This window comes from Saimiri boliviensis, chromosome 5 (genome assembly GCF_048565385.1).
Source record: "Saimiri boliviensis isolate mSaiBol1 chromosome 5, mSaiBol1.pri, whole genome shotgun sequence".
In the NCBI taxonomy this organism is placed as follows: Eukaryota; Metazoa; Chordata; class Mammalia; order Primates; family Cebidae; genus Saimiri; species Saimiri boliviensis.
Window position 1 is genome coordinate 95,726,301 of NC_133453.1, and position 17,407 is coordinate 95,743,707.

The following is a 17,407-nucleotide window of genomic DNA, read 5'->3' on the forward strand; positions in this document are numbered from 1 at the left end:
CTTAGAAAAGTTCTTCCTTTCTAACCTCCCCATGTACCTTCTGAAGCCAGGATAAAGGAAGACTCCAATGGGAGCAGATAGATAAGCTAGTTGAATCATGGAAGGGCATTTAAAATAGCAACACTTTATATGTTTTGATCAATTACCAAGAGACCCTGTAGTATCATAATCTCATTGTCTTCTTCCATGATGTAGGATTGTTTGCTTTGCCTATTTGCATGCACTGTACTGGTTTTCATTGCTAATACAGCTGCAAGTTTCTTAAAGAAAATTTAATATGTCATTATAACTCTGCAGAAGTGTTTGTGGAGTTTTGGGCAAAATAAATGCACAATGCAAATTGTGACCTGTTGACTCCCTGCAAAGTCTATGCTAGGTATTTTAATTTCTTAGCACCATATTTTTTCCCTCCTCTGTCTGCCTCACATACCCCATCCCAAGGCATTAGCCTGTGCTCCATCTTTCACTCAGTGAATTGCCCACACCCTTTTCCCTAAGCTGCCTAGTAACAGAGGACCACACTCCCTCAGTGTCCCTACATGTTCTCCCCGCAGCTGAAGTATTCCACTGTGACCATGTCTTCATCTTAAAAGTCTTAAGTATATTTAATCTACTTCAAAATTCAATTAGTAAAACCCAGCACAGTGGCAAGTACTATAATCACAACTACTTGGGAGGTTGGGGTAGGAGAATCTTTTGGTCTTAGGAGTTTGAGACCAGCCTGGGCAGTACAGCAAGAACGCCATCTCAAAAAAATAAACAAGCAAAAAACCAAATTTCAATGTGTATGTTTTTTATTAGAGGATCTTTCCATGACTTATCTGCCATCTCTTTTACATGCACCATCCTGAATCTCCATTTTCAGTTTGCTCTTATTACTGTGACAGCACATATCAGATCATGTTGTAAATGTCTGCTTATTTGTCTGTGCCTGCAGGCAAATAATGTGCTATGAGTCCATTGAAGGCAAAGGACTACTTTTACATGGGGATTCCTAGCTTCCGGAATATTTTGCTGGTACCAATAGTCAAAATAATAAAATTGTTTGAACAAATAAGTGAATGAATGGATATTTAATTTTTTTCAGTCTTAATAGGAAACTGAGCAAGCCAAAACAATTATCTGCAATGCTACAAGCGAAAGGGAGAAATATTTAGAAGTAAAGGAATTGTTCCAAATCACTAAAATCTCACTGGTTAAATGTCTGTTTACAAGACTTGCTCTGATACAGGTGAGAATTTTTCTCCCTTGTTTATTGTTTTCTCCTAATACGTAGCACAGGACTTAGTTTTAAAATGCATTTGATGAATACGTTTTTGACCAAATAAATAATGATAGAGATAACAATGATGATTTATGAGAATCATAGCAAAGTGTTTTTTACTTATCTCCACATCCAGAAAGTTTCTTTTACTTCACTGTGTTCTCCACAAGTCTAAAGCATCTAAGGAATGTTTCTTGGATAACTTTTAGAACCATGGTACTCACTGGTGCCTTTTTGGTTTTTGTATTTGGATACATCTATTCATTTGCTTTTTCCACATTATATTCTATATATACTGTCCCTTTTTCTTGGCGCCAGGGAATTTTATTTGTCTACCTCGTAAAACCCATATAATAAATTTAGTGCTTAATTCTGGGCATCACTGGTATCCATGAATGTTTGGAAGAAAGATCTTTTCAGCAGCAATTAGCACCACAGAGGAGTTCCCTTTCTTTAGGAATGTATACTGAGAAATTTTATTGTGTAATCATAGAAAATGGTTATTATTTTCAGTTTTCTTCTGATTAAAAATTACCCCAAACCTGGATTTATCTGCCAAAAAACTACAAAACCTATCAACCTCTCATAAAAATTGATGCATGCATTCTCAGTTAATAATATTGCCCCATTTTTCCCCAAAATTCACAAAAGACTTCTCAGTAGACAGTTGTTACCCACAAAGATAAGTTATTGATGAAAATGTCTCCAAAACAGAAGGGAAATATAAAAGGAAAAAGCTAATACTCTTATAGGGAGAAATCAACATAAACAGGTTTAAGGTATACACCATAAAATTCTCTTTCCTTGAATACCTAAGTAACATTTCCCCAGACACTGTGGGACCTTTCCCAGAATACTTGAGATTGAGGCCAAGGGCTGGATTTCTCAAGTAAAGCCTCAATAAATGTGACATCATTGTCATGAATGACTGAGCCAACTCCATGGTCTTGGATCAATGCAATAGACTTTCCAGGAATGACCACACAGGGGTCCCAGGAAAAATTAGAAAGAACGGAACAGCAAGTTAGTTATCTTCTCTTGTATTATTTTCCAAAGTTCAGGCTGCCTTCCAGGTCATTAGAAGAAGCTAATAACCCTTCTGCTATGTTCTATTACCTACTACACTTGCTACCACCATGCATATTCGTTAAATGTTTACATGCACTTTTCTGCATGTAGTATATCAATGTCCTACTACCATGAACACATTCTCACTTCCGAGATCAGGTGTTTATTTTCCTTCGTTGTCTTTTTAATACTTGATGCACACTTATTCATTCTTTTCAACACATATTTAATTAGTAACACTACTTTCCTCTAAATGCCAGCTTCTCTGCTCACAATAGAACTGCAAAGATTAATAGGACAGTTTAAATCCTCTTGAGTCTTAAACTCCTGTGAGTTCATATTCAAGATATTCCTGCTCCTTTTTGAGGGACTGGGTACCATGCCTCGTTTAAGTCATCTCAGAGACTCAGGCCATCTTTTAGCATGGATCAAAAATTCCAATTATGGTTTCTGCAATGAAAGCACTGTATTGTTTAGGTCTCATATTCGCAAGTAAAGCTTCCATGAGGTAGAATTAATTACTTTACTATTCCTTGTCATCACAGTTTGAAATACGTCACGATGTTTCAGACACCAGAAATCGGTTATTCTGTGAGGCTCGTAGTGTGCTGAAAGAAGTATTAGGGCAAGCAAAAGATTGTTATGCATTTTGCATGTGGATTTATAAATGGTACCTTACTAATTAATCATTTAATTAATCTAATTAATTATTTCTACCCAATGTTAATCCCATGGTTTCAAGGGACAATGATCTATAAATTACAGTTGAACATGCTGGTCATCTAGGGCTCAGATGGTCTTGTCTCCAGTAATTTACAAAATTACTTACAGCTCTAGGTCTAAGTTTAGGATTTTACATGCCAAATTCTAGGCCAAATTGAAGTTCCTTAAAGCAGTAGCAGTCCCTAAACTACGTATACTTAAGAAATGTCAACCAATCTTTGGATGCTAAATCTGGCTTCTTAAGCTATTTGTCCAATATTCCTTAGAAGCCCTATTTAACATTAAATGGCTGGAAAGATCAGCAATTTGTTCAGATTGGATGCCAGCCAGTCTGCAAGCATTGAGGAAGTGCTCGGCAGACACAGCCGTGCTGAGATACAGATGAGAAGAATGAATGGCAGTGGGATATCCAGATAGCACCTGTTTATCAACCTACGTTGGAGGCGACAGACAAGACAGAAGAGCAAAAGACAGCCTTTGATTAATGGTAACAATCACAGCAGAAAGACGAGCCTGTTAACTGTACATACAGACAGTACAGGGTTTTTTTTTTTTTTTTTATAAGAAGACTTTATGTTGTTCTCAGATACAATTGTGAATAATAGGTTTTCATCTACACCATTCCACCAAAGGATTCTGTTAAAATAATTGTTTCTATTTATAAATGGAAATAAACTTAATCTGTGACTTTTACCAGATTTTGATGAGAAGGATTTGGCTTTTAACACCAGAACCACATGGCCTTTGTGCCTCATAACACTTTCTCTGCTGATGTATTTAAAGTTATTGTTCTCTTCCCCTTGGTTCTGATTCCGTGTTCATTGGCAACCATCTGAATCCTAATTTGGTGTCCTAGGTCCTTTGACGTAGAAAGTGGGTAACTTAAATAGTATCACAATATTCCCTATTACGTACTGTGAGATAGACTCAAGGGATCATCATCTCGGTAAACACTGAAAATAATGATAAATAGGATTTTTTTTTTTTTTTGGATCCACAATGCTGAGACGGGCCCCAGCTCTAAACTGAGATGATCCCTTTAAAGTAGCATCACCCTATGAAACCTTCTGTGTGACTGACCGACCTCTCTCTAAAAGAACTATGCATCATCCCTCTGTAACTACAACTCTGGGCCACTATAATTATCAAGCGGATTTAGCATTTAATTATTTTCCTATTTAATAATGAGGCAGCTGTTATACTTTCTCTGCACTTTTAATAGATCATAGTACTTTGCTGGTAATCTTGTCTGTTTCAATGATTTCTATTAAAGAGCACAGAATGAGGACACATTTGGTTACATTGTTTTACTCCCAAATGATGCTTCACTTGCTTTCTTAAATCCCCTTCCTGCCACCGTTTTTTTACTTCTCCACTATCCATAGAACTACCTACCTTATCTTTCTTTTTTCTATTGTTTTTGGTTTTCTTGCCATTGTCTTTAGGTTTCACCCTTTCTTTTTGGAACTCATTGCTTACATTTTCTTCTCAAAATTCACTTATTCTTATACTGGCTCTGCCATTCATGCTATATTTGATTTGTTCATTAATCTGTGAACTCACAGTGGACATAATCCATTGAGAACAGAATAAAAAGCAGAAAAAAGTACCTTAAAACTCCAGTTTATCTGTACATCATATAAAGTACCAATGGCTTTTAAACATTATAAAAAGTCTTACATTTAGAACTGCCTTAAATATAGTTTAAGAATGGAATACTATACCTTTAGAGATTCAATATAATGTTTTTATCTGATGTAAATAACCATTTACTGTGTGTGCACATTTTTAAGAAGTGGTAAACCAAATCCCTGAAGTTGGATGCAATGTTTGTGTGTGAAGAAGAGTAGAAGAAAAGCAAAGAAAAATGGTTCTGGGTCATACATGAGTGGTGCCCAGAAAGAGGTAACCAGGAATTCTCAAAGAAGTCTTTGAGGAGCAGGTTTAATTTCACCATGAAATTTGATTTCAAAGTTAGGCATGGTTTACTCATTGCAATTTATTTATACCCTTTGATATGTTTGTTGAGCAATGCTTTCAAGGATAGCCTCCCTCTCCTACTTTCTGTCACTCAGGATGAGATAACATGCCCAGCTTTGGGGTTACACTGAATGTCTTAAACCATTTTTCAAATGTTAGGTTTGGAGAAGCACATATTATGTTTTGCCAAGTGCTTTTCCCCATTATATGAAACCTCTGTGTATTTTAAGGGAAATTTTATCTGCATGTCTCTGATTTATTTACCCCTAACTCATCAAAATGTCATTCTGAAAATGCTATTTGATGTTTAAGAACTCCCCCTAAGACTTTCTTTCTGAACCTTTCATCTTGCAATCAGTGTGTTTCATTTGATCACCACCAAGAAATACAGGTTCTGTTTGGGAAACAGGCTGACGAAGGCACCCGCTTTGTATCTTAAGAACTTTCTTCAGTCTTCTGGAGGCTTTTCCTATAGCTTACCTCTCCCTCCCTCATGTATCACTTCCCTTCTGCCCACCATTTTTCTTTCTTTTTCTTCACTGAATTCTATTTCTTTGTATCTTTGATGTAAATATGTTCCTCGTTCTTTGCCTGTCATTGGACTTCAGTGAGAATGGCCTTCCTGGTTACTGTCTGGGCAACTTATTAGTGTAATCCAATTTCTGTGTTATAACCTAATTTCAGTCTAGGCAGTGGGGAAGAAAGTATTGCTCAATGTTAATAGCCTTTATTGTTGCTGTTTTGTGTGTTCCTTTTCTCTGCTCTGGAGATAAATGGATTTCAAATGTGGGGCTGGATGAGAGAGGTATTGTCATTTGTTTCCATGTTTCAGTGGCTTCTGAACGTCTTACCATCACCTCAAGGCCCTTTGCAATCTGGGCACTGCCTCCCTCTCCCCAAAATCTGTGATTCATTTTCCTTGTTGATGATATTCTGGCGGATAGAGAATTCTTGCAGTTTTTCAGATGTAACAACTTTATTCTGACCTGGCAACCCTTGCATTTGTTGTTTCTTTCTGCTTCAACATTCTTCTTTCTTCCAGTTCTTTGCTTGGCAAACTCCTCTGATTCTGCAAAATCTCAAGTTAACTGGCCATTTGAAAGAATCTATGTATGACCACTTAATCCAGCATAGGTTCTCACGGAAACTTGTATTTCTTTCACCATAGCGCATTTTGCAATTTGCATTTATAGAATTATGCCTTCCTTTACTTAACACCTCTGTTCATCCCTAGACTGAAAGCCCCTCTGGAAAAGGGCATGGCCAGTTAGCATATTATCACATATTCCAAGCCTAGCACAGTGATGGCCTCAACAAACACTGGAGTTAATAAACTTGAGAAAAGGAAGGGCACATGAAATAATGAAAACTTAGACATGGTTTCTATTAGCATTATTAAATTATATAACTTATTACTATTATATAACTTCTTATTAACAGCTTGAAGATCTGGAAGGATATTTTAGAAAACCTAATTTTGTCTTGCCCAAATAGAATTTTGCAGACTAAAGAGCTTTTGGAGTTTTTCTGCAGTTTAAGGAAAGCCCAGCTTGATCAATAGATTTATTTCCCCAAAGTCGCTGTCCTTTGTTTCAAAACAAGGAAACACTGTACTTTCATGCTCAAAGCCCTCACAAGTATTAATTAATCCACAAAATGATATCTGGCTCCAAAAGGTAGAATCTGTGACTTAAGGTTTATCTGCAAAAGCCTGCTTTGCCCCCAAGCCATGGCAACTTCCTGAGCTCTGTCCTCAAAATCCTCCTAGCTCAGGAGGTAGCAGATGATTCTGTAAAACCTGCCACAGGCTTTTGACTCCTGCAGGGTTATCCATAGACATGTCTTATACTCTGTTGATAAAAATAAAGAAGATAAAGATTTAACATGTTATAAACAGCGTTCTTTTTTTTGAATATTTCTTTTGGGGGAAAAGAAAAAGTACCCTGAAAATAATTAGGTCTTATGAACAGTTACAATATGGAATATACAAGATCAGGAAACAAATGCATATTGGTATATTTGATGATTCATGTATAAAACTGTTGCAACATTATAGCACTTTCAAAGCAACTGCACTGATTCTCAGGGAATGATTTCCATCTCTTCTACTGAAAGCCTATGGAATTACATACCTGTGGCATAAATAACATCATCTGCCAATGAACTGGGTAGTTTCCACCCTGAAACTTCAGACTCTGATTAGGAATTATTTTGGCCAATATTCAAAATAAATGAATGCATTGTTCTGCTTAAACATGCTGATCACAATCTATTTTCTTAAAAGGAACATTAACAGAGGAAGCATGACTCCCAAAGGATGTTAGCATCTATGAGATGCTAATCTGCTATAAAATGGCAGATTTTCATTTTATAAAGTGTATAATTGTCCTTCAACATGGCGGACCTATCAGATAATTTGACAAATTTCGCCCAAAGCCAAGGTCTCTCATGCTTCCTGGAGAATGTTTAGTATAATTCTCTGAATATGAGATATAAAGAAAATGAGATTTATATATCTCAACATTTTAGAAATAAGCCTGAAGATCCATACAGCAAAGATGATCAATAATAACACCAAAGGAAAGAATGTCGTTAATTCTCAGGAATGTTTTCAGGTGTGTTATTTCATATATGATAGCTCATCCTGGCAGGTGTGGTCAAAGAATCTACTGCTAGGACCCCTGGATGACTCTGGAAGCCACCCTAAGGCATGGTGGAGTTGAGGAGAGTTGGAGAAATGAAAGTAGGGAACATATCAGAGTGTAGAAAGATTATGTGAGTCTAGGTAAAAAGAACACAAGTTAGATCAGTCAGATGTAAAGACAACTTCACAGGTTCTGAAAAACAATTCAAGTCTCAATGCGAATGATAACGAATGGTCTATAATTAATCAAATTTTCTGCTTAGGGGAATGGGTGATTATTAGGCCATTGCTCATCAATATATCTAATTCATAAATAAGAATTTTGGATGAAGATAGCGTTTCTGCCGTTAAAATAATAGCAAGTAAGAAATTCAATTCAAGTAGAGACTGATGAATAAGAGCGGAATGTTATCCATGTTCACAAGACACAGTAAGATAAGTGCTCAGAGAGATGATCCAGGAAAACCCAAGTCAGGACTAGGAAGTAAGCTGATTGGTAGTTCCAAAAGCTTTTAGAACTAGTGGCACTGTGTGCGTATGTGTGTGTGTCAATGAGAGAGGGAGAGAAGGAAGGAGAGAGAAAGGGAGAACAGAAAATTATACACATATGTGAGAAAAAGATTTAGATAAATTACAAGGTAAAGCACTTAAAAATTATTATTTTTGCTTCTGCTTTGCAGGACTTCCCAATGTTACCTTTCCAAGGTCATCGGAGCTAAAATAGAGTAGTGGGCAAATAGATCTGTTATCTATTCCTATATTATCTATAATTAGTGATATGCAAAGTGAGTTTTCATTTATTTAGAACTGAGGCTGCAGAGAAAGCCTACTACATGCCAATAAATCAACAAATAGCCTTAAGAGTAGGCAGATAAATTAAGAAAACTATTTCTGAATTTTCTTTTCTTTAAATTATTATACTTTAAGTTCTGGGGCACCTGTGCAGAACGTGCAGGTTTGTTACATAGGTACCATGGTGGTTTGCTTCACCTATCAACTCATCATATATATTAGGTATTTCTCCTAATTCTATTCCTCCCCTCACCCCCACCACCAAATATTCTAATGATTCTTCTGATGTAGCTTATGCTTGATATAGTAACATAGAAAATACACAATTAAAATTTATATAATAATCATTAAGTTTTTAAAATAACCATAATTTGGATTTTAAAAATTTGTATACATTTTATGTAGAAAACTTTGGAACACCTTCAGGCTCTGTTGAAATATAAGTGAGTACATATTTATGTATACACAGACATTTACTGAGCTCCATTATCAGCCTAACCTTTGCCACGTTTCATCAAATACTTCTGAAAAAACTTTATATGTGTTATTTTAATAAAGTAATCCAGCTCTTTATAATTATTTTTATAGTTATTTTCTGTGTAATCCAAATTTATTTAAAATAAAACCAAACAAATAAAGCATTTATTTTCCTATTTATTGGAGAGCTACAGTGTGCCAGCCTTTATACAAAGTCCTAATAGTAAAAAAATAAATAAGACATAGCCCTCCCTTCAAATAGCTTATAGCTCAGTAAGAGCAATAAAAGAAATAGGCAATTTTAGTGTGATGGGGCTGGAATAGAGGCAAGACCAAGCTATTGGGAGACAGATCAAAGAAGGGCTACCTAATTCAAATTTGAGGAATTAGAGAAATCCTTCCTAGAGAAAATGCTCTCTAAGTTGAGATCCATGCAATTACTTTTGAAAACCAGATATTATTATACCTAATTATATTAAAAAATTGGCTTTTACTATGAATATCAGGCATATATTTATTAGTATCTGCAACTAGCAAAGTTGTTTTAATAAACTTTCCATTTCTTTTTACATCAATTCACAAACATGTCTTTCCTAAACAGTAGTGCCAAAAGTAATCTAAGTAGAAGTATGTTATAATAAAGAAAGTACAAGTCATGGCCTCTAACTTCAAGACATTTACAATCCAGCCATGGAACAAGTCTATTACCTATGAAATAAGAGTGAACAACACAAAACAACATATGAACATGAGCTGGGATGAAAGGACTATAATTGCTACAGGAAATCCAAGCTCCTTCAGGGTAAGAGCCATGTCTTAATCATGTTACTACTCCCGGCTTGAGGGTATGTGTTGGAGAGAGGATAATAAATAACGTAAATTGGGGACCATGATGCTAGAGAAAATTTGAAAATGAAATGATGAAGTTACTGTTGAAAGAAGGCTGCTCTGGAATTGCTGCATAGGATCAGTGGGGCGCACAGTGGGGTATGGTGAGGTCAGAAGCATTTCAAGGCTTGGATGAGGGTTTCAGTGTGCAGAAGAAGAAGTATACGGACACTACAATCATTGAGGAGAAAATTTCGTCAGAAAATGATGACTTATCTGAAGGATCTGGGATAAAATAAAGGACATAGAGAAAATGTGTTGTAATCCTAGATAGATGTTTGCTACTGATAGAGATGAGCTCAATGGAAAGGGGGAGTCAGTTTGGGAAGGTACTGGTGAAGCGTTCAACTTGAGGTGTTTCATTTCTGTGATGACAGAGACAACACTCTAAAACAAATGACTAATTCACACTTGAAGATATAGGATAAGATAAAGGAAGAAAGTATAGGAGCATAGACCTCTGTATTACAAGCTTGGAAGTAAAAACGAAAGCCATTACATTTTCATTATGCCTTCATTCAACACATATTTACTGAGTTCTTAACATGGGAGTGGAGTAATGAAAATAGGAGACAATGTCCTTGCCCTCACAGAACTAAAATTCTAATTGTGATTACAAAGAAACAAAAATAAACGTTGTAGTATGCCACCTGGTGGTAAGGTCTTTAGAGTAAATTAAGGTAAGAGAGAAGTGTAGATGGAAATGGTGTGGTTTCCTGTTTGTTCATTTGTAGGTTTCTTTCTGTTTGTTTGTTTGTTTGTTTGTTTTTTTCTTTTTTTTGACAGAGTCTCACTCCATTGCCCAGGCTAGAGTGCAGTGGCACAATCTTGGCTCATTGCAACCTTCACCCCCGGGGGTTCAAGTGATTCTTCTGCCTCAGCCTCATAATGAGCTGGGCCTACAGGTGCGTGCCACCACACCTGGCTAATGTTTTATATTTTTTAGTAGAGATGGGGTTTTACCTTGTTGGCCAGGCTAGTGTTGAGCTCCCGACCTCAAGTGAGCCACCCGTCTTAGCCTTCCAAAGTGCTGAGATTACAGGCATGAGTCACCATGCTGAGCTCCTATGGGTTTTTTGTTTTGTTTTGTTTTTAAAGGGAGATTAGGGAAGACCTATCCAAAAGATGATATTAGAGCAGAGACGTGAAGCAAAGGAACATATGAGATGTACATATTTCTGGGAACCAAATAGTTTTTTTTTTTTTTAGACGGAGTTTCGCTCTTGTTGCAATGGCACAATCTCTGCTCACCGCAACCTTCGCTTTCCAGGTTCAGGTGATTCTCCTGCCTCAGCCTCCTGAGTAGCTGGGATTACAAGTACTGGGATTAGTGCCACCATGCCCAGCTAATTTTTGTACTTTTAGTAGAGATGGGGTTTCTCCAGTTTGGTCAGGCTGGTCTTAATTCTTGACCTCAGGTGATCTGCCTGCCTCGACCTCCCAAAGTGCTGGGATTGCAGGCATGAGCCACCATGTCTGGCCCCTTATTTTGTAAGAGATAGAGGCAAAAGTAGGTGCAATGGTCCTGCAGAGGAAGAGTTATCAGCTTCATTGGAGCAGAAGGAGACAGGAGAAGAAAGGGAGAGGTGAGACTGGGGAGGTCAATGAGTCTTCTAGGGCCTAGTGAGCCATTGGACATTTCTCAGCTTTTACCTGGAGTAGACTAAAAGCCAGGGAGGATTTTGATTCAAGGGGTGATGTGAGACGGACAAGAAGTTTGTTTCCCCTTAAAATTCGTATGTGGAAATCCTAAACTCCAATATAATTCTATTAGGAGATGATTAGGTCACAAAGGTAGAGCTGTCATGAATAGGATTAGTGCCTTTTTAAAAGGGACCCCAGCTCTCTTGCCCTCTTTTTGCCATGTGAGGATGCAAGGAGGAGTCATCTGTTTGCAGCTCAGAAGAAGGCCCTTGCCAGAACCTGATCAGAATGGAATGCTGATCTTGGACTTCAGCTTCTAGACCTGTGAGAAATAAATTTCTGCTGTTTAAAAGCCACCTTGTCTGTCGTGTCTGTTGTAGCAACAAACCAACTAAGATAAGAAACATAATCTAATTTACATTTTAACAGGATCACGCCCACTGTTGTGTTAAAAATAAACAGTAGAAAGAAAGTGAAAGTGAGTAAACAGGGAGACTATTTCAATAAATCAGGTGATAGATGACAGTAATGGTGGTGAGAAATGAACTGATTCTGAATGTATTTTGAAGACAGAGAAAACTGGGTTCTTTGGTGTTCATTTATGTTATGACAGAAACAAGGAAAGATGATTTTAAGTGTTTTGTCTGAAGCACCTGGAGAAATGAAGCTAGCATCTTGTGAAATGGAGTAGACTGGGAGAATGGGTTTGGGCAAAAATCGGGGTCAGTTCTGGATATGCTAAGTTTGGGATGTATATTAGAATTGTGTATAAAAATGCTACAGTATATAGTACCGAAGTTCAAAGCTGTGGTCCGTGCTGGAAATAGAAATTTAGAAGTGGCTAGTGTTACATGGTCTCTAAAGCCATTAACACTGAATGAGATGCCCTAGGGAATTACTATAGAGAGAAAAATGAAAAGTTAAAAACTGAACTCCAAAATGAAGAGGGACCAGCAAAGGGGATTGAAAAGGGGCGGCTCTCCAGCTAATTGGAGAAACTGGTCTACTGGTAGCCATGTGAGGAAAATGTTTCTTTTTCATAAAAAAAAAAAAAAAATTAGATTCAGGAGATATATGGGCTTACTTGTTATATGGATGCACTGCATACTGGTGGGAGCTGGGCTTCTACTGTACCCATTACCCAAACATTGAACATTTTATCCAATAGGCAATTGATTCAAGAAGAGAGCTACCAATTGGGTTAAATGCTCAGATAGATCTACGGAAGAGATAACTGAGAAGTTACTGATGGATTTAACAATTGAAGAGATAACTGAGAAGTTACTGATGGATTTAACAATATGGAGGCAATTGGTGAGCCAGACAAAGAGGTGAATGATTGAGATAAATGACTAAATAGAGTTGGTTCAAGAGACAAAGGCAGGACAGAAATTAGAAACAGCAAAAGTAGATAATTCTTTTGAGAAATTCTTCTCCTAAAATGAAGCAGAGTAAAGAGAAATAGCTGGAGTGGGGATGTGGAATCTGGAACATGCAAAAGCAATTGAAAACAAGAACACTAAAAGAAAAATAAATTATTTTTGGTGCTGAGGATGAGACATTCTAAAGATAACAGGGATGGAATAGCTAGAGACAGACAGGAATACAGTCATCGCAGTGCAGTGTCCTATAAGCCAGTAAGACTGGAAACATATCAACCAATATGAAATATAGCAGAAAACACAAGTTGAATGAGCATAAAGAAAAAGTATATTGTATTTATCAAAAAGGAGGTCATTAAAAGAAAGAAGTATCAGAATATGTCAGAAAGTTTGGACTTATGACTTATGTGTTTTTGAGATATCTAGAATATTTATTCATGTCATGTTTCAGGTAGTCTTTCAGTCACTAGGATATAACAATACACAAAAAATGGAAAAAGGAAAGTATCATTCTTATGGATGTTGAGTCTATTAATTTTTCCTGAAGACAACAACATTAACAAAAAAACTATCATATTTACAAAAGCCCTCAGTAGTCTCCGGTTTCCATTACTCACATCCTTATATAATCCTCTCACCTTGTGTGAACTAGACTTAGTGACTTGCTTTTAATCAAAAGAATGTGGCAAAACTGATGGCATATTGCTTTTACAATTAGGTTACAAGAGATTTTGACTTCCATCTTGCTAGCAAACTCTTCCTCTTGCCTTCTCATTTTACATGATTTGAAAAGCAAGCTGCTATTTTGAAGAAATCTGTGTGGCAAGGAAATAAGAGCAGCCTTTGGCCAACAGTTCGGGAAGAACTGAACCCAGCCAACAACCACATAAGTGAGCTTGAAAGCAGATCTTCCCCAGTTAAGCCTTCAGATGAGATCCCAATTCTGACTGATACTTTTGGTGCAACATTTTGAGAGACTCCAAGCTAGACCCCTCTGCTAAGTGATGCTCTGATTCCTGACTCACAGAAACATGGGATAATAACCTATGCTGTGCTAAGTTGCTGAGTTTTGTAGTAATTTATTTTGTATCATTAGATGAAGAATATAATGACTTAACCACTCACCAGTTGTTCCAATGGAGGAATGACATCTTTCAAGACATGCTGTGAATGATTCCTTCTGTGTCGGGATATCTGCAAATATATTGACATTTGATACTGTCACATTATTTTTCTTAATAGAGTTTAGTAAGAGAACACATAAAAATAACCATATTCAGTGCCATTCAGACATGTGAATTAAGTACTATAAAATGAGAAGTGAATGTTTTGCACTTTGACTAATTTGAATAAAATGTGTGCTCAAAGATGGCTGGCTGCAACCACATCTCAAACCCAATGTTCTTCTTACCATGGAATCTTGACAACCCTTTCTTCACATGCTGGAGTCTGTGTTCTCTCATGTGAACCTGGGCAAACCTTATGCCTGCCTCGACCAAAAAGTACAGCAGAAGCTCCACTCTATGACTTCAAAGATTGGAATGCCAAAAAGTCATATATTCCCCTGTGTCATCTGAGAGCTCTCACTCTTGGTAAATATGTTGGAGGAATCCCAAATCACCCCTACAGAGTGAACACCTGGAAAGCCTTGTAGGTTTCCGATGGATAGAAAGGCTGATGCTCCAGGAGACAGCCAGCATCAACCACCAAGCTTATGAGTATAAAGAAGTCCTCTATCCATCCCAGGCTCTGGTAATCATCATTCTACCCCCTATCTTGATGAGATCAATTGTTGTATTGCTCCCTCATATGAGTGAGGACATGTGAAGTACTAAATGATAAATGCTCGAGTTAATGAATATCCCAATTACCCTGATTTGATTATTATACATTGTAGGCCTGTATCAAAACATCGCACATATCCCATATATATGTAAATACACACACACACACACACACACACACACACACACAGAGTATATATATGCACACAAACATTATGTACTCCTAATAATTAAAAATAGAACATTAAATTTAAAAAGAAGCTCTAGCCTGGGGCAACATAGTGAGACTCCAACTCGCCAAAATATTTTTTTTTAATTAGCTATGCATGGTGACACATACCTATAGTCAGTCCTTAGCTACTCCAGAGGCTCAGGTGGGAGAATCACTTGAGCCAGGATTTCGAGGCTGCAGTTAACTATGATCACAAAACTGCACTCCAACCTGGGCAACAGAGTGAGACCGTACTCTAAAAGACATTAAAAATTAAAAAAAAATAATAACTCTTGATAATGGCCTTTTGGCCACTGGGTCTCCCGCAACCTTCAAACTTTCCAGAAGAAACCTCATATATATTGTGGAGTAGAAACAAGCTATTGCTGTTGGGCTTTATCTGAATTTTTCACCAGAATCTACAGATAATAAAAACATTGTTCCACACCTCTATGTGTCAGGGTGATTTTTAAGTAGGACAAAATATTTCATATTAAAATGTTTTTTTCTTTTCTTTTCTTTTCTTTCTTTTTTTTTTTTTTTTTTGAGACAGAGACTTGCTCTGTTGCCAGGAGCCAGGCTGGAGTGCAGTGGCATGATCTTGGCTCACTGCAACCTCCGCCTCCTGGGTTCAAGCAATTCTTCTGCCTCAGCCTCCCAAGTAGCTGGGACTACAGGCACATGCCACCACGCCCAGCTAATTTTTGTATTTTTTAGTAGAGATGGGGTTTCACCATGTTGGCCAAGATGGTCTTGATCTCCTGACCTTGTGATCCACTTGCCTCAGCCTCCTAAAGTGCTAGGATTACAGGCGTGAACCACTGTGCCTGGCCTGAAATGTTTTTTGTTGATTATGTGAGCTCAGCTTTTTCAGAATCAACATTATATTAAGTCTAATGTCTTCTATTATTATCTAGATATGTTTAAATATTTAAAAATCACACTTGTTTTATGTGCTTTTGGAACAAACAAAAAGTAATTAATGTTCTTTCCCCTAAAGAAGCGTCATAGACATATTCTACAATAAAACAAAAAGAGAAAGAGAATTTATAATCAAATCTTATACTGCTTTATAATTTAATCAGAAACTCTCATTAATATTATTTTGTATTTACATGGAGAGAAAGAAAGAGGGAGGGAACAAGAAGGGGCATGAAGAGAATGGAAGAAAGACATACAGAGAGAGAGAGAGAGGGGTATTAAGAAATTAAAGAAATAAAGCAGGCCTGAGTACTATGTCTAGGAAAGGACTTCATTGTCCTTGGCTCTGGTTACTGGCACAAGCAACTGACTGAAGGAATTAGATCAATATCTGTGAAGATTTTTAGATAATTGTTTTACCAAAACATAATAAATAAATAATTAAAGAAATATCGGAATCCTGGCCTAAAAAATATCCATGACTCTCTATGCAACCCTCCCACATGTGCTCTATGAAAACGATTATGAATAAAGTAAAACTCTAAGGAGATAATTTTCTCCAACGTTCACTTCACAGATGGCCTACGGAAGATAATGGAGAAGGAAGAGGCTTCAGAAAGCAGGGCCAGAAACCCTGGAGAACAGTGGCCATGGGGAATTTCAGAAAGGAGAGTCAAGGACTGTCTCTACTTCCAGGGAAGTTGTCTCACAGAGCCTGACCAGTAGGATTTAATTATTGTTTTGGTCTAGTGACTGTTGGCTGTTTACCTTTCTTTCCTTTTACAAATGAGAAGGGTTTTTGTTTGTTTGTTTTTCCCAGGTATCTTGCTCCATTGTTATCTATTGGATGTGGTGGGGAAAGGAGGAGATAGCTTTTATCTCAAGCTCCAAATCACTTACCTGTGCTGTCTCCCTACTCCTCCTCCAAAACCTGGACCTTAGAGAGAGAGCCGTTTATCACCAGCGATTCTGAAATTTGAGCTTGATGCTGTAACTGGATGGGACTTCGGGCTGTGTTTCTGGGGAGGCGGATGGATGGATTGCTAAGTAGTAGAAAATAGGTGTAAATGGCTATATGGTGAACGGGAGGGAGGACTGAATGGCAGACTGGCTGGTCACCAAAATTGTATCCTCTTTTCTGGATGCTACATTTCTCAGCCTGCCTTGCAGTTTAGAGTGGCTGTGTGACCAGTTCAGACCAATGGATGTGAACAGAAACAATGCCAGCCATTCCCTGGCTGAGGCTATCAACCAGGGGGTACTTCCGCTCCATGAACAAGGTTCTACAGTGGGATGAAGATGCAAGATGGAAGGAGTTTGGGCTCTGAACCACCATGTGGAGAAAAACAAACATAAGCCAGTAAAGTTCACTTTGTTTTCTTGAGCAAATTTTTATTGTGGAATAATTTTATACTTAAGAGAAAAGTTGCAGAGGGAGTTCCTGCAGAAAACTTGCATCTAACTGTTACATAAGTGAGAAATAAGCTTCTATTTTTTGGAACCCTCATCTATTTTAGAGAATTTTACAGCTGCTAGCATTACCTCAAATATGGTACCCATAGTTGATGCTCGGTTAACATCTAAATGAAAGGTCTTATGCATAAGGAAACTGAGAGCAGAATACTTAGT

The 17,407-nt window shown here is 37.4% G+C and overlaps 1 protein-coding gene across 1 annotated transcript in view; it reads right to left on the reverse strand.

Moving 5' to 3' along the window:
• The window catches only part of ARHGAP15 (Rho GTPase activating protein 15), a 645,891-nt gene that overhangs the window by 556,444 nt on the left and 72,040 nt on the right, over window positions 1-17,407 (reverse strand). Inside the window, exon 3 of the mRNA XM_003921995.3 lies at window positions 13,988-14,056. Coding sequence (XP_003922044.1) covers window positions 13,988-14,056 — 69 coding nt within the window. The remainder of the gene's footprint in view (window positions 1-13,987; window positions 14,057-17,407) is intronic.